The 22,701-nt window shown below is 52.3% G+C and overlaps 1 protein-coding gene across 2 annotated transcripts in view; it reads right to left on the bottom strand.

Annotated features, from left to right (window-relative positions):
* Positions 1–471: 471 nt before the first annotated feature.
* The window catches only part of GTF3C1 (general transcription factor IIIC subunit 1), an 89,786-nt gene continuing 67,556 nt past the window's right edge, over positions 472–22,701 (bottom strand). The window contains exons 27-37 of one of the 2 annotated variants that reach the window (XM_055232670.2): positions 21,269–21,381; positions 18,667–18,729; positions 16,664–16,757; positions 11,647–11,819; positions 10,005–10,292; positions 9,194–9,453; positions 5,130–5,410; positions 4,190–4,706; positions 3,416–3,467; positions 2,175–2,367; positions 472–1,431 (exon numbers count right to left, since the gene is read on the bottom strand). In XM_055232670.2, coding sequence (XP_055088645.1) covers positions 1,219–1,431; positions 2,175–2,367; positions 3,416–3,467; positions 4,190–4,706; positions 5,130–5,410; positions 9,194–9,453; positions 10,005–10,292; positions 11,647–11,819; positions 16,664–16,757; positions 18,667–18,729; positions 21,269–21,381 — 2,247 coding nt within the window. In that variant the 3' untranslated portion in view covers positions 472–1,218. The remainder of the gene's footprint in view (positions 1,432–2,174; positions 2,368–3,415; positions 3,468–4,189; positions 4,707–5,129; positions 5,411–9,193; positions 9,454–10,004; positions 10,293–11,646; positions 11,820–16,663; positions 16,758–18,666; positions 18,730–21,268; positions 21,382–22,701) is intronic. The other variant, XM_055232671.2, reaches the window with a different exon arrangement.

Raw genomic sequence — 22,701 nt, 5'->3', positions numbered from 1 at the left:
GTCCATTGTTACTGGAACTTTCCATTTTAAGAGAAGACAGAAATCTGAATTTTTTTAAAAAAAATGTTAACTCTACATTTTAAAAATGTTGGCAACTAACTTAAATAAATGTAACAATGTGAGCTCAAGAGAACTTCAAGGGGCCAGACCCATCCCGCAGGCCCTGCCAACATGGGCTGTGCTGAGCTGAGCTGAGCTGATCGTGGGCCTGGCACTGAGCTGGGAGTTGCTCTGTGGGGGACAGGCCTGGGACCAGCTGAGAAGGTGGTGAGGGAGCTGCCTGTGCCTCTCTCCATCCTGGAGGCCATCTCTCACCTGCTGGCTGAGGCTGGGCGGGGCTGCCGAGCTTAGGATCGGGGCCTTCCCTCTTCCTTTGGTTTCAATGGAACAGCCATTCCAGGTTGTTCTGCAGCCAAAGCAGGGAGTCCCCTAGGGGAATCACTGATTCTTTAGGAAACACACAAAACAGAATGCATTTTACTTCCCTTTAATCAAAAAATAAATAAGTACACTCCACAGGGACTTTTTTTTTTTTTTTTTTTTTTAATGAGGAAAAAAGGTGAAAGAACAAAATAAAACAAACAAAACCAAAACCTACAGGGACTCTTCATTTCTGGCCCGCGGGGAATCACCAGCCAGGCCAAGGGACACGGATAGCCAGCCCAGCTGGGGCCTGCCAGGTGACTCGCAAGGCCAGGAAGGGAGCCGCTCTGCTCTGGGTGGTTCAGTCCCAGCCAGGGGTTGGATGTCCTGCCTGCAGAGGGGCCACAGTCCCCATGGGGGGCCCCTCACAGCAGGGCACACCGATCCCTATTCTGCAAGGTGTATCCCACAAGGCCCTTCCTCTTGGTGGCACCTGGGCACTCAAAGAGCCAGGAGATCCTGCAGAGATGGCTGGAGTCTGGAATATGAGGTGTGCACAGGCGGGGCGAACTCCGGAGACCCAGAGACAAGAAGCACCAACTCCTGGTGTGATGAGGCCAGTTCCCAAGGGGCAGGCCCAGAAGAGCCTGGGGGACAGGCAGGTGGGGGAGTCCCTCTTTCCAGAGTTCCAGTACAGTGGGAAACGTGTCGGGCTGTAACTCTGGCCAAAGCACCCGTCCCCTGCTGCAGGAGGCTCGGCAGATCCAAGGCCATGGCACAGTGGGGTCTGCCAAGCATCAGGCAGGAGTGGTGTGGCAGACGGTGGCTGGGAGGGAGGGGATGCCCACAGGGGTCCTAGAGGTGGATCCACTTGTTCCAGTTGACCTCGTGGGGGAACACACGGCCCAGCCGGAGGGTACAGTCTAAGGTGGGCTCATAGAAGGCCATGGGGCTCTCGTCCAGGCTGGAGGGCACCTCCACCTCTTCCACCACGGGTGTAGAGAAGAGCGAGACGGGCCTTGGCTTTCTCAGCCAGCGCTTCCGGATGCAGCCGAGGGACTCCAGGCCCTGAAAACACCAGACACACAGGTTACAGCGGCACTGCCCTCACTTGCTTGTTGATTTATTCTTCAAGCATTTATGGAATGCCCTCTCTATACGAGGGAGCCACTTCCCAGAGCAGGGGGCACCTGAACTGGGCATGAGGCAAGTGGGGATGTACCAGGAGGGTTCAGGCAAAGGCCCTGGCGGGAGAGGCAGCAGCCCGAGCAGCAGGTGTACAGCGCTGGCTGGAGCCACCACACTGAATCTCATTTGCGGAGGCCTGCAGCGCGGGCTGCATCCCAGCTTCCTGTGAGCCAAGACTGGCTTCCAGGTGGGGTTTTGTTTGGCTCATGGAGTATTTGACACTGAACGTCAAGCTCCTAGCTGCCAGAGAAGCTAGAGGCCCCAGGCACACAGGGCCATGGGAGCACAGGGCAACTGTCAGCCAAGCAGGAAGCAGCTGCACCAGGGGGCAGCTGCTTGACCCGTGGGGCCCGGCGGGCTCATGAGTTAGTGACCCCTGGCACAGAGAAAGCATCAGAGACAAGCACCCCAGGCACCCCATCTTCCAGCCTGGCCAGCAGCATGGAGCTGGTGAAGGACGCTGAGGGATGGCCTGAGAGGCAGGAGCCCAGGACAAGCTGGGGGAGGAGAGCAGGCAAGCAGTATGGTGCTACCGCATGCTGCCTGGGGCCTGAACATCATGGCCGGGCCATTGAGTGCACCCAGCCGCCCCACACCCTGCTGAACCCGGGAAGGCCCCATACCTGGAGCAGCTCCAGCACGGCGACGGGCTGCAGGACCCCCTGGTAGTGGCGCAGCAGGCAGCTCTCGGGGATGCCAGGCCTGGTCATGATGTGGTACAGCATGGCCTCCATCATACCCTTGCATACGGGCAGGTTCAGGTGGCCATCCACGACACGCCACGGCCGGCCGATGAAGCAGACGCTCTCACAGTCCCTGCAGGGAGAAGGCTTGACATCAGGGCTTGGCAGGGGCAGGAGGGCAGCTCATTCAGACAGAGCACTGAGGCTCAAGGGCGTCCTAGGCCTGGCCCAGGTCACACGGCTGAGACCGGCCACCTCTTGCTCTCTGCTCTCCACACTCCCCGCTTCTCTCCTGTCTGGACAGAGGGGCCCTTGACTGCCAGCTGGGTGGAACCACGACGTGGGGTCCTGCGCAGATGTAGCTGTAACTGAGGCCTCAGTGGGCCCACCCACATTGGCAGGAGAGGGACAAGGGTTGTGACTCCTGGACCTGCCAGCTCTCCTGGCAGCCCAGGCAGAAACCACCTCCAGGTTGTGGCGAAGCTCACAGGAGCATGACCCTGAAGCTCTGCTCCATGCCATGTGCAGAGTTCCAGGCACGCTTTCCTCGAAACAGACGTTTCTGTTACTAAACCAGGGACTGAACAGCCACCCGGGGCCTAGGAGTGTCGCGGACCCGGAAGAGCTGGACACCAGGCTCTCATCACTATGGCTGGGCCTTGGAGGGGGCACACCTGAGCTCCTGAAAGCCAGGGCACTTGGGCCCTGCCAATCTGGGGTCAGTACACACACTCACAGGAGGCGCCCCCACCAGATGGGCTTCTGCGGCCCCCTTGCTTCCTGTAACTCTGTGGCATGGTTGTCCCAGGGGCAGCTGGGCATTCAGGGCTTATCCCTCTGTGGACCCCTGGCTCATCTGCAGGAGCGGGTGAGGTGCCTGTGGGCCGTGAGGAGCCAGTGAAGCACAGCTGACAGCACCAGGCATGGTTCTCCACCAGCGCCCTGGGCATTCTGGAAGCGCAGCCCTCATTCCAGGCCGACCTGGGCATTGCTGGTGCTCAGCACGCCTGCTGCTCGCCCACTGCGCCCCTCCAAGTACCCCTGCCAAGAACCACGGTGCCGGGCAGGCTGTCAGAGCTGGTACCCGGGGAAAGACCCTCAAAGACCCTCACACAAATCCTTACACTCAGTCCCTGTCAAGAGCCCCGCCCCAGGCCCCGGAGCCAGAACCCCACACCCACCTTTCCCGCGCTGCCTGGGAGATGTTGCCGGCTCCAAAACTCTCTGTGCACCCTGAGGGAAGAGGAAGAGAATGTGAGAGACTCAGAAAGTCAGGGAAGCCATCTCTGCCTCCCCGCCTTCAGCATGGTACCTAGCATGAGCAGGGCACCTCGAGGCTCAGGGGATGAAGTGTCAAAAAAAAGGACAACGAGCATCTCACAGAGCGGCCACCCTGGAGGTGGCGGGGCCGGGCAGACTGCTGCACACAGTGCCACATGCAAGCAGCGTCCCAGGCCCAGATGAGCCCCACATCACAGGAAGCCAGCGAATATCTCATTTTCCCCCCAGAAGCCCTGACTACAAGGGTGGTGTAAAACTCGAGGCAAAAACACCCCAAAGAAAACAAAAATGCCCCGAGAAGCCACATGAGAAGGCCGCTGCTGATGACAGACGCACAGGAGAGGAAAGGGCATGCTGCCGCCCCAGGAAGTTGAGACCACCATGCCGTCACTGCCCCACAGCAGCCGCTGCAGCGCACACGCTGGCCCCACCACCTGAGCTCCTGCTCCAGAACTCACAGTGCTACCTGGGGATGTGGGAGGCCTGCCCTCCCCTGGAAATGCATTTACAGGCAGTATCCCGCTCAGGACTCAGGCTCTGAGAAGCGAAAGTCAAGCCCCTTTTGTGCCAGTGGCAGGTGCCCCATCCCAGAGGAAGGTGTGAGGCCCATCAGGGCGGAGGGGAGGGAAAGCGAGGGTGGGGTGAGGTGGGGTAGGGGACAAGGCACGCGGTACCTCTGGGGTCTTCAGAGCCCTCTAGAGGCTGCGCCTGGCCGCTCAGCTGCTCTTGGCCTGGGGAACTGAACTCCCCGACACCCTCCTGGTCTTCCTGTGCTGCTCCCGCTGCAGTGGTGTCTTCAAGAGCTGGGGGTGGAGATGGGGCCTGGGCTTCTGCCCCGTCTTCAGCTCCGGGCCCAACGCTGGGGGCCAAGTTTGAGTCCTGGAGCGCTGGCCTCTTGGCAGGCGTCATCTGGGTGCCCTCGGCGTCGGTCTCCCCATTCTCACTGGCCCAGCTGGCGTGCCTCTTGGTACCCCGGGGGCTGTGAGAAGGAGGTGCCTGCCCCTCAGTGGGGCTGTCTTTGCTGGAAGACCCCTCCGGGGGTCTGGCCTGGGGGTCTTCTCTCTGGATGTCGGCGTCTTCTCTGTCTTTCAGCCGCACGGAGTGCAGGAGCCAGGGCCAGGCAGACCCCATGGCTACCAGGCGCGCAGTGTTGCCGCCGACCTCCAGCACCTGATGCTGCTCCAGGAGGGCCTGGGGAGGCAGGAGACAAGCGGGGTCTGTGGGGAGCCCGGGATCCTCTCCACGCTGGTGACGGGGGACGAGGAGTGGCCTCCCCTGCCTGGCGGGTTGAGTGCCCCGAGCAGCCCAGGCCCACGAAGCGGGCCTGGCTCCCAGCCCCAGGGCTGCCCCTTGCTAGCCCTGTGCCCTGGAGCAGCCTCTCTTCCTCTCTGGCGGCTCATGAACCACGTCAGCCGTGTGACCTTCGGGGATCCACAACTGCACCCTCAAAGCGGACGTGAAATGCCCCAGTTTTCAAATGTTAATGACTAATTCAATGTTTAAAAAGAACGCAGCATGCTACGCCCCAAATCAAGCCCGTCCTCAGTGTGCACCTGGCCTGGGAGCTGCAATTTCCGCTTCAGTGATATCTGGCTAACCTAAAGCACAGCTCACCTGGATGCAATCTGCGAACGTCCTGGTGCGCCCACCACCTGCCTTCTCCAAGGCCGAGAACCGTCTGCGCAGCTCCTCCTTGTCAATCCCAAAACAACCCGTGGCTATAATGGCTTCCAAGATCTCCAAGGCAGCAGTCAGGTCTTCGGGATTATACCCAGACAGCTCCAGCCGGAGGACAAACTCCTCCAAGCTGCAGGTGTTTTCCTGGGGGTTTATCAGCTTGGTGAACGTGTCAGGGAGGCAGGAGGTTCCCACTGTTAGCTCTTCCAGAGGAGCGGCTGTGGGGACACAGAGGAAGATCAGAGGCAGCCCAACAGAGGCCCCCCTCCCCTGACCAATGCACAGGCCACACTCAGGAAAGGCATGCTCCAGCACCAACTCACTGCTTCCCCGACAGCCACAGGGGTCACCTGCTGGGCAGACACACTGGGCCCCTGGCAGTCAGGCTCCTGATCTGTGACCCTGGGCCTCTGACTACAGCTGACTGGGACACACAGCTGACTAGATTTCTCCTGGCCACTATGATTCTCCTGCTCAAGATGTAAAGTGAAGGGCACAGAGGCTGAGGACTGGGGTTCGAGAACCGTAAAGTCGAGTGCTCTGACGGGGAGTCCCTGACCAGGGCTGGCCCAGTCCCATCCCTTCCTGCTGCTCATGTACCCACTGTTCCTTAGACCCTGTGAGATACTCCAGGTCCCTTCTACCCACCCTACTTTCGCCTACACTAGCCAGAGCTGGCTTCTGTTGCTTCCTATGGAATATGTCTCTGCTAAAGCCATAATTGATAGGTTATCACTACATTTTTGCGCAGTCCAAACTCCAGACAAAGTATAGAATTCTAACTGTGGTTATGAAACATACAGTGAACACCATCAACTTCAACAGCACACCTCACTTCATTGTGCTTCACGGATATTGTGTTTTTGGGTTTTTTACATACTGAAGGCTTGCGGCAAGTCTGCATCAAGAGTCTACGGGCACCACTTTCACAACACCGTGTGCTCGATTTGTGTCTGTCATGCTTGGGAATTCTCAGAATATTTCAACTTTTTCATGATTATCATATCTGTGACGGTGGCCTGTGATCAGTGATCTTTGCCCTTACTATTGTAATTGTTTTGGGGCACCACAAACCATGCCCACATAAGACAGCACACTTAATTAATAAATATCATGTGTGTTCTGGCAACTCCAGGGACCAGCCATTCTTAATTAATAAATATCATGTGTGTTCTGCAACTCCAGGGACCAGCCATTCCCAATTTTCTTCCCTCTCCTGGGGCTCCCTATTCCTGAGACACAACAATATTGAAGTCAGGCCAGTTAATAACCTTATAATGACCCCTCTGCGTTCAAGTGAAAGGAAGAGTTGGACATCTCTCACTTTACATCAAAAGCTAGAAAATATCAGGCTTTGCGAGGAAAGCATGGTGACAGCCAATATAGATGAAAGCTGGGCCTCTTGTGCCAAAGTTAGTCAAAGTTGTGAGGGCAAACGAAAAGCTCTTGAAGGAAATTAAAAGTGCTACTCCAGGGAACACACAAACAATAATGAAGCAAAAACAGCACTGTTGCTGATATGGAGAAAGTTTCAGCAGTCTGGTTAGATCCAACCAGCCACAACCTTCCCTTAAGCCAAAGCCTAATCCAGAGAAAGGCCCTAACTCTCTTCAATTCTATGAAGGCTGAGAGAGGTGAGGAAGATGCAGAAGAAAACTTGGAAGCTAGCAGAGGTTGGTTCATGAAGTTTAAGGAAAGAAGCCATCTCCGTAACATAAAAGTAAAAGGTGAAGCACCAAGTGCTGATGGAGAAGCTGCAGCAAGTTCTCCAGAAGCTCTAGCTGAGATCACTAACGAAGATGGATACACTAAACAGATTTTCAATGTGCACAAAACAGCTTTATGTTGGAAGATGCCATCTAGGACTTTCACGGCTACAAAGGAAAAGGCAAGGCCTGGTTTCAAGGCTTCAAATGACAGGCCACTCTCGATAGTAAGTAATGCAGCTGGTGACTTCAAGTTGAAGCCAGTGCCCATTTCCCATCCCCAAATTCTTAGGGCCCTTAAGAATTATGCTAAATCTATTCTGCCTGTGTTCTATAAACAGAACAGCAAAGCTGGATGACAGCACATCTGTTTACAATGTGGCTTACTGAATATTTTAAGCCCACTGTAGAGACCTACTGCTCAGACAAAAAAGATTCCTTTCAATGGTATGCTGATTCATGATGCCCCTGATCACCCATGAACTCTGATGGAGATGTTCAAGGAGATGAATGTTGTTTTCACGCCTAACACAACATCCATTCTGTACCCCATGGATCAAGGAGTCATTTCACTTTCAAGTCTTATTATTTAAGAAATACATTTGATGGCCGGACATGGTGGCTCACACCTGTAATCCCAGCACTTAGGGAGGCTAAGGCGGGTGGATCACCTGAGGGCAGGAGTTCAAGACCAGCCTGCCCAACATGGTAAAACAGCGTCTCTACTAAAAATACAAAAATTAGTCGGGTGTGTTGGTGGGCACTGTAATCCCAGCTACTGGGGAGGCTGAGCTAGGAGAATCACTTGAACCTGGGAGGTGGAGGTTGCAGTGAACTGAGATCATGCCACCGCACTCCAGTCTGGACGACAAGAGTGAAACTCTGTCTCAAAAAAAAAAAAAAAGAAAGAAATACATTTCGTAAAGCTATAGCTATTATAGTGATTCCTCTGATGGATCTGGACAAAGGAAACTGAAAACCTTCTGGAAAGGAGTCACCATTCTAGATGCCATTAAGAACATCTGTGATTCATGGGAGGTGGTCAAAATACCAGCATCAATAGGAGTTTGGAAGAAATTGATTCCCACTCTCATGGATGACTTTGAGGGGTTCAAGTCTTCAGCGGAGAAAGTAACTGCAGATGCAGTGGAAATAACAAGAGAACTAGAGGTGGAATCTGAAGATGGGATGGAATTGCTGCAATCTCAGGATCAAACTTGAACAGATGAGGACTTGCTTCTTATAGATGACCAAAGAAGGTGGTTTCTTGAGTTTCTTGACATAGAATCTGCTCCTGGTAAAGACACTGAGAACATCATTGAAATGGCAACAAAGGATTTAGAATACTACATAAACTAGATCTGGCATGGTAGCTGATGCCTGTTGTCCCAGCACTTTGGGAGGCCATGAGACCAGCCTGGGCGACAGAGCAAGGCCCTGTCTCTACAAAAAATTAAAAAATTAGCTGGCTGTGGTGGCACATGCCTATAGTCCAAGCTACTTAGGAGACTGAGATAGGAGGATGGCCTGAGCCCAGGAGCTAGAGATGACAGTGAACTATCATCGTGCCACTGCACTCCAGCCTGAGCAACAGAGCAAGACCCTATCTCTAAAAAATAGGCTTGGTGTGGTGGCTCATGCCTGTAATCCCATCACTTTGGGAGGCGGAGGTGGGAAAATCACTTAAGGCCAGGAGTTTGAGACCAGCCTGGGCAACATAGCGAGTCCCCGTCTCAATCATTTCAAATAAATAAATAAAAATAAAAAGTAAAGTTTCAAAGGTCATCAGTAGAACTAAAATAGTGTCAAAATTGGAAGTAAAGGAGGCAGGAGATCATGAATGTGAGCGGAATACTTATCTTTCCTAGCAAGGGGTCAAAAGATAATACCTAAAAGATTCCTAAGAGCACACACTTTAGAGTTGCAGAGCCAAGCACCAGGAGACTAGAGCCCGGGCAGTGACAGGGCCGCCCGTGGAGAGTGGGCGGGGTGGGGAAGCGGAAGTGCTCTGCTCTTCCTTGTGAGCGCGCCTGAGTGACTGCTGGTGCCTGCAGCACAGCTGTGACTAAAAGAGGCGGTGCGGGGAGCTTTCCCACAGAGATGGGGACACAGCACAGGCACCTGGGGAAGGCATCCCTTGAGTCGGCTGCAAGGATGGGGTGTGTTTTTCTGTGTGTCCTGTGGCTGCACGCCTGGCCTGGGGAGCCTGAAGGTCTAGGTCCCAGGCCGGGCCTCAGAGTCTTCCTGGATGATGGTGAGGCCAGGCCCTCCCACAGCACCAGCAGGAGCACTCACCAGCGGGCCTGAGCCGGGCGGGCACAGGGTTGCAGCGGAGCTGGAACTTCATCTGGCAGGAGTTGACCACGATGCTGTCGTTGGGGTTGAGGTTGCGGGTGCTGACGATGCCAGGGGAGTAGTAGCCCCTCATAAGCAGGTAGTTGGTGTGGGAGGCCTGCGCAGGTTTCACCTCCATGCTCCGGCGCTTGCCCCCTACGCCTTCGTCCAAGTCATCCTCTTCATCCTCGTCATCCTCCAGACTGCCGTCCTTCCCCAAGCTAGAAGGGAATTGTGACCTGGATACCTGAGCATAGGCCAGCCAGCTGCTACTGCATCCTCTCCCCTCCCTCAAGAGGCCTCTGTAGCTGGGCTTCAGCAGTGGCCCCAGCAACTAGCTGTGCTTCATTACCAAGGCTGATGTGGACGGCTGCCCCAGATCCATCCCCTTTCCCACCTTCCCGCGCACCGTGCTCACCCCTTGTCACATATCTGCATCTCTGTGGGGACTGTTCCTCTTGCCCGTCTCTCAGCCCAGAAAACACTCATTTCCCCAGGAAGCCCCAGTTCCGTTGCAAGGCCCTCAGGAACAGTCCTCCCTTCTCTTCCCTGCCCCTCCCCTGCCCCGCTGTGCTGCGTCCTCTTTGGCTGATTCCCATAACACCTGGGGGCACCAGCAGAGGACACCTTGGACACCGGCCTATAATCCTGTCACTCATCTGCAACTCCCATCCCACAAGCTCCCAGAAGGCACTGCTGACCCCTGCCCGTCTGTATCTGGCCAATGCCTAGCACGTGGCCAGACCTGATGCTGCAGATGCAGGACTCTTACCTTTTGATGACCTCATTCTCCACCATTGAGCTGTCTACCACGATGATCTGCTCCGGGATCCTGACATCCACGGAAATGAGGCCCAGAGAGAAGAGGGTCAGGACAGCCACACAATTTCCTCCAGGGCCGTCCAGTGAAAAGGCCACCATGTCGTTTGTGGGCTCGTTATTATCCTGGTCTTTGAAAGAGAAACGATCAGGCTGGTCCAACTTGCCGGCAGCCCGCATTCTATCCAAAAACTGGAATGACTCCGTGCAGATGGTGCTTGGAAATCGCCACGTAAAAATCCTACACAGACAAAAAGAAAGGAAGGGCCTGACTGAGGGCCAGCCGTGGAAAGCCTTCATTTGGATGGGCTATAAGCATGTCAAATCATTATGGTGAGAACTAAGCAAAACGCCCCACTTCTCCCCTAAAGCTCTCTGTCTCATCCCAGATGAAGGCGCTGCATTCCCACCTAGCGGTGTTTGTGTCTCTCTTCCCCGCTTGCCTGAGTACCTTCCAGGCAGAGTCCTGTCTCCTCATCTAATTCAATGTGGCCTCACCTGGCACTCCAGGAGGGCGCTGGCAGGCTCACCTTACAGGGGCTCACTGTACACAGCTGCTGAACTAGGGATGGTGAACATGCTTTCTGTAATAATAGTCTCCGCACAAAGCCAGCCCTGGTCTTACACGTGTGCCCAAGCTGTCTCCATGCAGCGCCTGGTGAGTCACTTTCCCGGCTCTGTCCAGAGAGCAACATTCCACGACCCTGCTACCAGGGTCAGAGGGAGGGACCCAAAAGGCCTTCCTTGTCTGCTGACCACTGCCCTTGGTTCAGATGGGGACATGTGGTCAGAGCAGTGTCTCTGTGACAAATGGCCTTGTTGGATTTGGACACGTATCTTCTGCTGCCACACCTACTTCCCAGAGGCCTGTCATTCAGGGTGAGGGTTTGGGGAGGAGGAAGTATCTGCTGTCACGGGGAAGGGATGGGATCAAAGAACCAAAAAAAGATTCATGGTGCTGTCTCTGAGCATCTGACTGCAGCCCCGTGCAGACCTGAGGGCAGGCAAGGAGAACAGTGTGAAGGGGAAGCCATCAAGGTGGCAGCTTGGGAATGTTCTCAGGGACTCTCTGCGTGTGGTCAGGAGGCTGGTGGTGCAACGCCCTCTGTGGCATGAAGCCACACTGCAAGAGTGCTTCAGGAGGGAGCCCCAGGAGGATGCCTGTCTGAATGCACCTCCGCACCCCAACCCTGCACTGGCTGCTGGTGCTGCGAATGAGCCCAGGAGGCTTCCCGGGTCTCAGGGCTACGCGGAAGAGGGACTGAGGCTATGCTGGAACTGGAGGGTGGACTTCCAGCCACGCCAATTATTAAATGCAAAACTGATTCCACTCCATCTGACGAGAGAAACAGAAAGAAACCACCTGCAAAATGGTAATGCCACCAACACAAAGATGCTGCCAGCGCTCACCTGATCCCCACACCAGGAAGGAGGTGAGGGGCTGCAGGAAACCCCAGAGCCTGCATCTTGCATATGAGGCTGCGAGGGGCCCCGGCTCCTACACGCTTTCATGGCCACAGTGCTTCCTTTGCTCCTCTTTACAGACAGGGCGTGGCTCAACCTCAGAGTACCCAGGGCTCCTGACAGGTACTCACCTGTAGTAGGTCTGGGATAGCTGGTAGGACATTGGCACGAAGGGCAGGGCCCGGTTCTTCTTGGGGCCCAGGGTGTGGTTGACCCGACGCCGGTTGACCAAGCTCCTCTTCTGGCACTCCATGAAGGCCTTCACAAGAACGTGGTCCTTGTACTCCCGATAGAGGCGGAAAGTCTGCAACACAGCGCGGCGAGGGTGAGTAGGGTTCTCCAGGCGGCCAGGGAGAGGGCTGGGGTATGTGGAGGCAGAGGCTGCGGCTGATGCTTTATAGAGGAAGTGACCGACTGTGGGAGGCCCAGGCTGGTGTATGTGTGTGTCAGTGAGTGTGTGTATGGGGGGGGTGCTGAGGAAGTCAGCAATCCCAATTCTCAGGCCATCACGTCACACTTCCAGAGACCAGAGACCACAAAGGACAGGGAACTGTCGAGACAGGGGGGCTATTCACTCCCAAGCCGATTTCTTTTGGATGCAGACAGAGGGAATCAACACAGAATCATCTGGTCTACCACTCTGTCCCTTGGCCTCCCACCCAGCCAAAAGCACGTCAGGTGGGCTCTACCTTCCAATGCGTCGGGTTCGTGCCACCTGCACTGGCCCATCTAGTCCATGCCACCACTCTTTCTCACCATCGTCCCCAGCTGACTGGTCTCCCTCCTTCCCCATGTCACCTTCCCCCAACCCCTGACCATTCTCCACAGCAGCCAAAGTAATCCTTCCATGCCTAAATCAAACCACACATTCCTGCTCTGCCTCAAAACCCCCGAGGACTTCCCTCTGCAGATGTGACCACAACCAGTCCTTCGCGACAAGAAGCCTGATGAATGGGACCCTGCCCGCCCACCTGCCACTCTGGCCTCATGTCCCCCAATACCACCTCTTGCTCACTGCCCTCCAGCCTCCTGGACCTTCTTACATTTCTTGAAAAAGCCCAGGCATCCTACCTTGGGGCCTTTGCCCTGCTGCTCCCCTAAATCTTTGCATGGCTGATTCCTCAACAGTCAGGGCTCAGCCCAAATATTTCCCCTCAAATAACAAATCCTTCTCCATTCTCCTCCTCTGTGGTCAATTGCCTTATATGATCCTGTTTTATTTTCTCCATAGCAGCTACCTGAAACGATCTCATCTGCTGACTCATTGTCTGGAAGTCCCAGGAGAACACAGATTCAACTCCTTTTTTTTTTTTTTTTTTGAGCCAGGGTCTCACTCTGTTGCCCAGGCTGGAATACAGTGACACCAACATAGCTCAATGGAGCCTCGACCTCCTAGCTTAAGCAGTCCTCCTGCTTCAGCCTGCTGGGTAGCCGGGACTACAGGGACTATGCCTGGTTAATTTTTGTATTTTTTGTAGAGATGGGTTTTTTGCCATGTTGCCCAGGCTGGTCTTGAACTCCTGGCCTCATCCTGCCTCAGCCTCCCAAAGTGCTGGGATTACAGGCATGAGCCACCATGCCTGGCCTAGATTCAACTCTTGCTGCTGCCACCCCAGTGCCTAGGTGGAAGGAAGTGCCTCTGCTGGACACGCCATGGTGACTTCATGACTCAGTCTGCTAAGTCTCGTGGACCTGGGCCCTGCCTAGTCGACGAGCAGCTCAAAGGACTGTGTGGTCAGAAAGGTCTCTGTTACTCCAAGCTTCTGCAAAGGGCAAGCAACCAGCAGTTCCTGAGTATCTAGCATTTGCCAGCCTCTGAGAGAGCTCCTATAGGACTGTCTCCCAAAAGTGCTGGCCAAGAAAATTCCCTGTCATGGTCTAAGGATTTTAGGTGTTGCCCCCAGGACCTCGAGCGACAGAGGAGGCTGAGGCACATGGACTTTAAGTGATCCTCTGAGGTCACACTGTCAGGCAGGGGTGGGTCAGAGGAGAGAAGAGCAACCTCACCACTGCACCTTCCTTCCAGCAGAGGGACACAAGGGGACTGGGGACCGGTGCGGTGGTCAGCTGGGGCTCTGAGGCAGCACTCAGGTGTTCCCCGGAGCGTGTCTGATTGAAGCCTGTGCAACTCTGCTTCCTCTAGACAGCACCTGTGGGCCAGTCCTGGGCATGCAGACCATCAGACCTTATGGGGGAACACTCTCCATGTGGTGGACGGGAGAAGCTGGGAGTGGCCATTACACCATCATCCTTCCCTAGAGCACTGGAGGGAAGCTGCATCTCACTCCTTGTGACAAGCCTTCTGTGACTTTGCTCTTCTCTTCCATTTGAATATAACGAGCGAGCGGGTGTATGCCCACACAATAGGATAGGAGCGCTTGCTCAGGCCATGTGTGGTGAGTTGGAGGGTATGGTCCACCCACTCACATTTCCGAGAGGCTGGGCTGTCACAGGCACAGGAAGCCCACCTGCAGCCTTCCACTGGCTTCCCGGAACCTTGAGGGGAGCCTCGCGGGGTCCCCTATGGGGCTCTGACATTGCTGTTGGCCTTCCAGTCCTCACTCAAGAGTCATTGAAGAAGTGTCCTGCTTCCTGCTCGGGGAGGGAGGCCACGCAGGCCGGTGGTCTTTCTAAGGTGACTTTCCATGCCCCTGGGGGTTGAGGCAGAGTGACTAGGCCTTCGGTACCACACATCAGAGCCCAGGTGCCACCTGGAGATGGAACTGGAGGAGGAAAAAGCCGTGGGATAATACTGGGGATGGGCCTGGCTGGAAGGCAGGGAGCCTGGCTTTTGCCGTTGGGGCTGGGCTTTCTTGTTTGGAGGTGGGGTACAGTGGGAAGGATCCCCAAAGTCCCCTCCAGCTCTGAGCCACTAATTAGCATGACAGCTGGAAGGCCTACCCCACAGCCAGAAGTCAGAAATTTGGATTCCCATGTGCAATGTTGGAAAAAACATTTTTTGAAAAAAAAAAAAAAAACTGTTTTTTCCTTTTAAACAAGTGTGAGACCAATAAAATACGGTCTGTGGACTGTTTATTTGGAACTTCACCCAATACTATTTATTCTTTTCTCAGCAACTTCAGGCTCAGACAGGGCTTTGCTTTCATCTACAAAATGCTGGGGTGGCAGAGGGTGCATGGCAGATACTAGCCTTCCACTCCAAATGTGTACACTTGACCGTATGTGTAAAACAGGCAGGAGGAAATAAAACACAGGGTTCAAGGGATGCACAGCAAGTGTATAGAGGACATTTCTTGGGCCTCTCTGATTGATGGTCCCACGTGTCCCTGCAGGAGGCACAGAGAACCTCCAGGTGGTGATTAAAACAGGAGAAATCAGATGCACACTCAGTCTTGGGTGTGCTGAGGCCTGGCCATGGCTGTTAAAGACTAGGGCCAGGGTGCTGCTCTGAAGCAGGGCATTAAAGCCCAGCCTGGCATTTTCCTGAACCAGGTCCATTTCCCCTAGTCCTCCCTGCCCCGCTGTGGCCAAAGTAACAAGCATGTGCAGCGCCCCGCCAGGGTAGACACTGCTGTTTCTGCAAGGGTGGCCCATGGGCCCCTTCGGGATTGGGGAGGGGTGGCACACTCTTATCAGAGCCCCACTCCGCTGCTCTTGACTGGAGTCTCTGAGGATAGGGCTTGGGCTCCACATGCTACAAGATCTCTCTGAGGACTCTGATGCGCCCTAATGATCGGGTCCTCACCCATTTGAATTCATCGGCGGGACTAGGAAAGTCCCTTTGTTTTCTTATTCTTTTTTTCCCCTTGTATTCCAAATTAGGTGGCTTGTTAATGTAAGCCAGGAGCAGATTTTTAGGGTCAGTGATTAAATACAAAATGAATGGGTCTTCCTTAGAATTCACTTGTGATGACTTGGGGGAGAACGAGGCCCTGGGCGGCACTGGCTGGGCCCCCTCAGCACCTCTCTGTTGGGGTCTTGGGTGATGACTGAGCTATGTGGTCTCAGGTGTGTGATTTAACTTCTCTAAACCTCAAGTGCCCACATTTGTATAAGAGTAGTGAGACTACTGACTTCCCAGGCTCCACTGGGGGTTCACCGTGATTTCCCTTCCTCACTCTCATCTTCCTTCAGCTGCAGTACAGCGGCCATGTGGACCTGTGTCCTCGGGAGACACATGACTCACTGCCCACGGAAAGGCAGCTTTCTCATCCAGTGACCTCCCACAACCAGAATATCTCGGCATTCCAAAGTGATGATTTGAAAAGCTACACCATATAGCTCAATTACTTTCTCAGGTCCTTTGCCATGCCTCATTTCCTCTCCTGCTTCATTTTCTGTCTTCAACATTAGACTTAAAAACCTCAGCTCTGGGAGGGATTGTGGAGGTCACTGGATCCCATCCCCACGCTTTAAAGACTAAAGAGAGAGGCCGGGCGCGGTGGCTCACGCTTGTAATCCCAGCACTTTGGGAGGCCGAGGCGGGCGGATCACGAGGTCAGGAGATCGAGACCACAGTCAAACCCCGTCTCTACTAAAAATACAAAAAAAAATTAGCCGGGCGTGGTGGCAGGCGCCTGTAGTCCCAGCTACTCGGAGAGGCTGAGGCAGGAGAATGGCGTGAACCCGGGAGGCGGAGATTGCAGTGAGCCGAGATTGCGCCATCGCACTCCAGCCTGGGTGACAGAGCGAGACTCCGTCTCAAAAAAAAAAAAAAAAAAAAAAAAAGACTAAAGAGAGAGATGAGGAAAGCTGGCCAACGGGTGCAAAGCTTCAGTTCTATGAGATGCTAAGCCCTGGAGGCTCACAGCTTGGTAATGACAGGTGACAATCTGGTGCTGTACACTTGAAATGCACCAGGAAGAGAGATCGCCAAGTGTGCTTACCATAATGAGAAAAGGTACTATGTGGGGTGATGGATGTGCTAATTGGCTTGATCGTGGCGATTATTCTGCAATGTATACGTACATCAAATCCTCCAGTTGTATACCATAAACATACACAATAAACACAAAGAAATAAAAATAAAACAACGATAAAAAAATAAAGTTGAAAGACATGTGGGCTGGCATGTTGGGGGAATCAGCCCGAGAGCCCACGGTTTAGAAGGGCATGGGCCAGCACCTCACGAGCCTGGCCTCGGAAGGGCCCACATCCCCGCTGTGATGCTGGGCAGCCAGCACCCACCTGGAATGACTGGTAGGACTTCATCTGACTGTCTGAGAGGGCCAGCGTGCTCTGGATCAGGTTCTGGAGCACCAGAAAGTGGATGTCGTCCACGCTGAAAGAGAGGGGGCGGCAGAGCGCCATGAGACCACAGGCACTGCTCAGCTCAGGCAGATGCAATTCTTAGGGAAAAAAACTTGAATCTCACAAAAGGGACACAAATGCCAAACTATTCACAAAAGAAAACACAATATATGATGGTTTCCAGGCTTTACTAACAGGTCCATTTTTGCAGGAGAAAAGCTTCTTTTAGTGGATAGGGGGTGACCTACTCAGAATGGGTTTACATGTAGTTAGTACTTCTCTTTTCTTTCCCTCTAATTTTAAACGAGTTTTTCTCCGAAGAAAAAAGTTTTCTCACTGAAATACAGAGCTAAAATCAAAGTGACTATTGATTATCCAAGATGGAAAAACAAAACCTGGGCTTTTGGAACCGAGTTTTGTTTGGAAAGCTCATGGGTTCAGAGTTTAAATCCTTTCCTCAATCTACCTTAAGGCTTGGCCAGTGATATTCAAGGCTAGGGGGTCAGGAACTTTTCCTCTAAAGGGCCAGTTAACACAGGCTTTGGTCTTGGTGGACTCTATGGAATCTGTTGCAACTATAGCTGATCCTTCTGCAATGTGGTCTGAACTGTGCAGATCCACTTATACATAGATTTTTCTTTCACCTCTGCCACCCTAGAAACAGCAAGACCAACCTCTCCTCTTCCTCTGTCCCTTCAGACTACTCAAAATGAAGACGACAAGGATGAACACCTTTAAGATGATCTACTTCCACTTAGTGAATAGTAAATACTTTTCTCTTCCTAATTTTTTTTTTTTTGAGACAGAGTTTTGCTCATGTCACCCAGGCTCAAGTGCAATGGCGTGATCTCAGCTCACTGTAACCTCCGTTTCCCAGGATCAAGTGATTCTCCTGCCTCAGCCTCCCGAGCAGCTGGGATTACAGGTACCTGCTACACCCAGCTAATTTTTGTATTTTTTAGTAGAGACGGGGTTTCACCATGTTGGCCAGGCTGGCCTTGAACCCTTGACCCCAGGTGATCTGCCCACAGCGCCCTCCCAAAGTGCTGGGATTACAGGCGTGAGGCACCATGCCTGGCCCCTTATTTTTGTTAATAGTTTCTTTTCTCTAGCTTATTTTATTGTAAGAGTACAGTATATAATACATGTAACATACAAAATATATATTAATCAACTCTTTGTTATTGATAAGGTTTCTGGTCAACAGTAGGCTATTAGTGGCTAGGTTTTGAGGAGTCAAAAGTTACATGTGGGGCCAGGCATAGTGGCTTACGCCTGTATATTAATCAACTGTCTATTATTGATAAGGTTTCTGATCAACAGTAGGCTATCAGTGGTTAGGTTTAGGGAGTCAAAAGTTATACGTGAGGCCAGGAGTGGTGGCTTACGCCTGTAATCCCAGCACTTTGAGAGGCCAAGGCGGGCAGATCACTTGAGGCCAAGAGTTTGAGACCAGCCTGGCCAACATGGCACAAAACCGTCTCTACTAAAAATACAAAAACTAGCTGGGTGTGGTGGCAGGCACCTGTAATCTCAGCCATTTGGGAGGCTGAAGAATGAGAATCACCTGAACTGAGGAGGCAGAGGCTGCAGTGAGCTGAGATCAAACCACTGCACTCCAGCCTGGGCGAAAGTGCCAGACTCCGTCTCAAAGGAAAAAAAAAGGAAAAAAAAAAAGTTCATGTGGATTTTTGACTGTGCAGGGGGTTGGCGTCCCCTCACCCACAAGTTGTTCAAAGGTCAACTGTACTCACCTCTGATGTTCTCGCATAAAAGCAGCATAGACAACATACAGAATGGGCATGGCTGGGTGCCAATAAAATTTTATTTACACAAACAGGTAGTGGGCTGGATTTGGCCCTAGATTACCCCAGTGCAATAGGTTGTCAGCCACCAAGTTAAGTAGCTGAGGAAAAGCTACTCTATACATCAGTACTTACCTGTTAAGTTCATCCTCTTTCCTGGTTTGATCTTTTTCATCCCCAATTGCCAAAACTCGGTACCTGCAAAAGAAACATAAGAGCATGTCAATGAAACAAAACAGCTCCTCACTAAGCAAGCGGATGCTGGCTCAAGATGGCCATTTATTGGCTAAAGTGTTGGGAGTGGGAGAAATGTTAAACTCACCAAATGTCGAGCGCTATGCATGTAAATTAAAATGAGAATATATCCTGTTCTGCCTGTTATAAAAAGGAGGGCTGAGAAAATGTGCAATCTTCACTTACCGACAATTATGTGGCAACATGGAAAAACGTGAATTGGCAAAGATTCACTGTTAATTGTAAGAGGAACAGGATCTAAAACTGTGGGTGTGTTACAATCCAAAAAAAAAAAAAAAAAGCACAAGGAAGAAAATGTCCCAGAAGTAATCTAACAAAATTATTCTCATAGAAAAAGGTAAAAGGTGGTTCCCAGAGGCTGGGAAGTGGAAGGGAAGGAATGAAGAAAGGAAAGATGTTGAGCAAAGGGTATAAAGTTACAGCTAGACCAGAGGAAAAAGTTTTCATGATTTAAAACTGCATGGTGACCACAGTTAATAACACATTACATATTTTGAAATTACTAAAATAATAGATTTTTAAGGTTTGTATTGCCAAAAAAAGAAGTTGGTGAGGCAACAGATATGTTGGTTGACTTGACTTCATCCTTCCTCAATGAACACATATATCAAAACATCACACTATACCCCATAAATATATAAAATTATTATTCATCAATTAAAACAAAGAAATATGAAAATCCCCAAAGAGCAGCCATATTGGTGTTGGAATTACAAACCACTTCCTCATTTCTTTTTTGAGTTTCATGTAATATTATTTTACTGTATACCAAGCAAGTAAATTTAAGAATACATCATAGAACTGCCTTTTTATAAAATATGGCAAATTGGCCATTTGTAGGACATTTCTTCGGTTTCTAACAAACTAATGGAAAAATTAATCTCGATTGCAATAGTAAATTCCTCTTATAATTTAGTGCCAAGAAAAAGAAACTTTTCAGAAAAATGTGAAAACCACCTCTGCTTCCTGGGTTCAAGTGATTCTCCTGCTTCAGCCTCCCAAGTAGCTGGGATTACAGGCACGTGCCACCACACCCAGCTAATTTTTGTATTTTTAGAAGAGACAGGGTTTCACCATGTTGGCCAGGCTGGTCTCGAACTGCTGACCTCAGGTGATCCACCCGCCTTGGCCTCCCAAACTGCTGGGATGATGGGTGTAAGCCCCCACACTTGGCTTGGAAACATTTTCTATTCTGCCTTGCCTGCCAGAATGCTCAGGATCACAATCAGTATTAAACTGTTACACTTGCAACTTTTTCTTCTCTCTAAATGGTTCATGGGCTCTCCTTTAAAAATCTCTGTCTTCTTTTATGATTAAAAGTTGAGGCCGGGTGCAGTGGCTCACGCCTGTAATCCCAGCACTTTGGGAGGCCCAGATGGGCGGATCACGAGGTCAGGAAATCCAGACCATCCTGGCTAACATGGTGAAACCCCGTCTCTACTAAAAATACAAAAAAATTAGCCGGGCATGGTGGCGGGCGCCTGTAGTCCCAGCTACTCGGGAGGCTGAGGCAGAAGAATGACGTGAACCTGGGAAGCGGAGCTTGCAGTGAGCCGAGAGCGCGCCACCGCACTCCGGCCCGGGCGACAGAGTGAGACTCCATCTCAAAAAAAAAAAAAAAAAAAAAAGTTGCCCCATAACTTTACTGAGAATATGTGGAGATATAAATTACAAATCAGTAAACAGGCCATTGGATTGACTTGAAACCACGCCATTTTGGAATTCTGGGGAACAGTTTACTGCAAACCAAAAACAAAACCCGGAATGTGGGTAAAGGACATCAACTCTGAAAACGAGTGCAAACTGCTCTTTAGGCATGGCAATACAGTGGGCGAGACATACATTATCTGTTGAGTGAATGAAGGAATGAGGTCTTCAACTGAAATGTTGAGAGCAAGGGTGCTGTACAGTTCACAGGCAGAACTGATGGACGCCATCATTTTACAGGGAGAAATTCAGAAAAACAGTGGCTCGAGGGACTTTTTGGGTGAGGATGGTAGAGAAAAGGGATCTACGTTTGGAAGATGCTGAGGAAACAGGCCTAGTTCACAGAACTTAAGATTTAAAAATTGCACAGGGTTCTGTGCTCATACCCAAGAATCTTCTTCCAAACGCCAAGTGGTTACAGACCCTCCTATGTTCAAATCCTGGCCCTGGTACTTACAAGCACTGTGACCTTGGGCACGTTACTTACACAGGAATTTCCTCAAAGGTAAAGTAAGCAAACCTAGCAAAAAGTACACCAACCAAACAAGGAAGCCTGAAGGACCAATGGGAGAATGAACATAAATGCCCGGCAGGGTGCTGGGTCCCATTCTGTGTTCAAGCCACCCATGAGAGGAGAGACAGGAGGGCCACTGCAAGGCCAAACACAGCCAGGCGGGTGCTGTGCGCTTCCCGGACCTGCTGATAAGGGAGACAGGGCTGGCCTTTTCCTCTTGCCCTGAGAGGGCCACATGGAACCATCCCAGAAGCGGCTTACCTGGCAAACAGCTCCTGGAGTGTGTCTGGGATTTCAAGGTTAGAATTCCTTAGGGCTGAACTGAACTTTTCTTTAAGCTTCTCCACAAATTCTTTAAACTCGTCGGCACAAACCTTTCAACATGAGAGCATGAGAGGTTAAGCCCTTACTCTTCCTAAAGGGAGGTTTTGCTAAGATGCACCAAGGAATATCTTGTAACAAACTCCTGCACCAGCTAAGTCCAAGAACCACTGACCAGGTGCCTCCCCTGGTCACCTGTCATCTGTCACCTGTCATCTGAGAAGCTCGGTCTGTAGAGGAAGCAAAAGACCCTCACCACTATGCTCAGGAAACTGGGGTACCTAGTGCCAGCTAACCCGCCGACAGCCTCACACCTGCATCACTGGCACTCTCCCAAGCCCCAGGTGAGATGACTCAAACGTGCCCCACAGAGTGCTCCCTCACAGCCTCCCTCCTCCCAGGCCTGGTGTTCCCTGGTTCACCCGTGTAGTCAGCCTCCTTCCTCTGCCCCAGCCTCACACTCCACGGGTGGCCCCCAAATCAATTTCCTCCTCTATATGGGCACTGCAGTCATCTCAGTCCAGACCTAGATCTGAGGAGTAAGCTGGTTACGTCACCCGGTGTGCAATGCGACATGGTATGCTCCCGCTCCTCCCTGGCATGGTGGCTGTACAGGCACAGCCCCTGTTGCATCTGTGCCTGCCAGCCCCGCGGCTCCCTCTCCCCTCACTGTCACTGCCCCAGCTGCCACGGTTTCCAGTCTCGCCCAGTGCTGACACCTTTACTAAGCCCACTGGCAGACACTGTGGGTGTCTGTGGGTCACCTATTCCATTTTTCCTCACACTTTCTGATTAGCCAGTCTCAATTTGCTGTGGGGAGGGAGGATGCCCAGCCTCCTAGGATACACCAGGACACTTTAAGCCACTCATGGCAGCCTGGGTCCCCTGTGCTATGTCCCACTGTTTCCCAGCCACGTGGCCCAGGTCTACCAGGGGCTCCTGGGAAAGGCTGCCCCCTAGTACAAGGGCCGTGTGGGTCTATTGCTGCCCCTCTCTTCACTGCTTCCTGCTCTGGAATTCTGTTGTGAGGACTTGAGCTCTCATAGTCAACATTTGCAACCAGAGGGTGACTAGCATAGGATGGAAAGCTGGCCACTGCTCCTGGAGCAGAGTGTGGCGGCAGGAACCTGGGAGCCTGATGACATCTCTGCTCCCCTGCAACAGACCAGGACTGCCTACCCTCAACTGCTTGGCCTTTGGGAAAAAGGAAGCCGTATACTCCCATTAGGTTAGGTTTTTCTGTCCCTTCCATCCAAAAGCATTGCTGAGCCTCCTCCCCGACCTCTGTGGGCCTGTGCCTTCCTCTTCCGGGAGCTGAGTGCACTGTCCTGCAATGGCCATGTACTTCTCTGTCTGTCCCACTCGCCTGTGGC

Source organism: Symphalangus syndactylus, chromosome 11 (genome assembly GCF_028878055.3).
Source record: "Symphalangus syndactylus isolate Jambi chromosome 11, NHGRI_mSymSyn1-v2.1_pri, whole genome shotgun sequence".
Taxonomy (NCBI): domain Eukaryota; kingdom Metazoa; phylum Chordata; class Mammalia; order Primates; family Hylobatidae; genus Symphalangus; species Symphalangus syndactylus.
The sequence above is the reverse complement of the archived record's forward strand: the minus strand, read 5'-3'. Positions and strand labels throughout refer to the sequence as shown.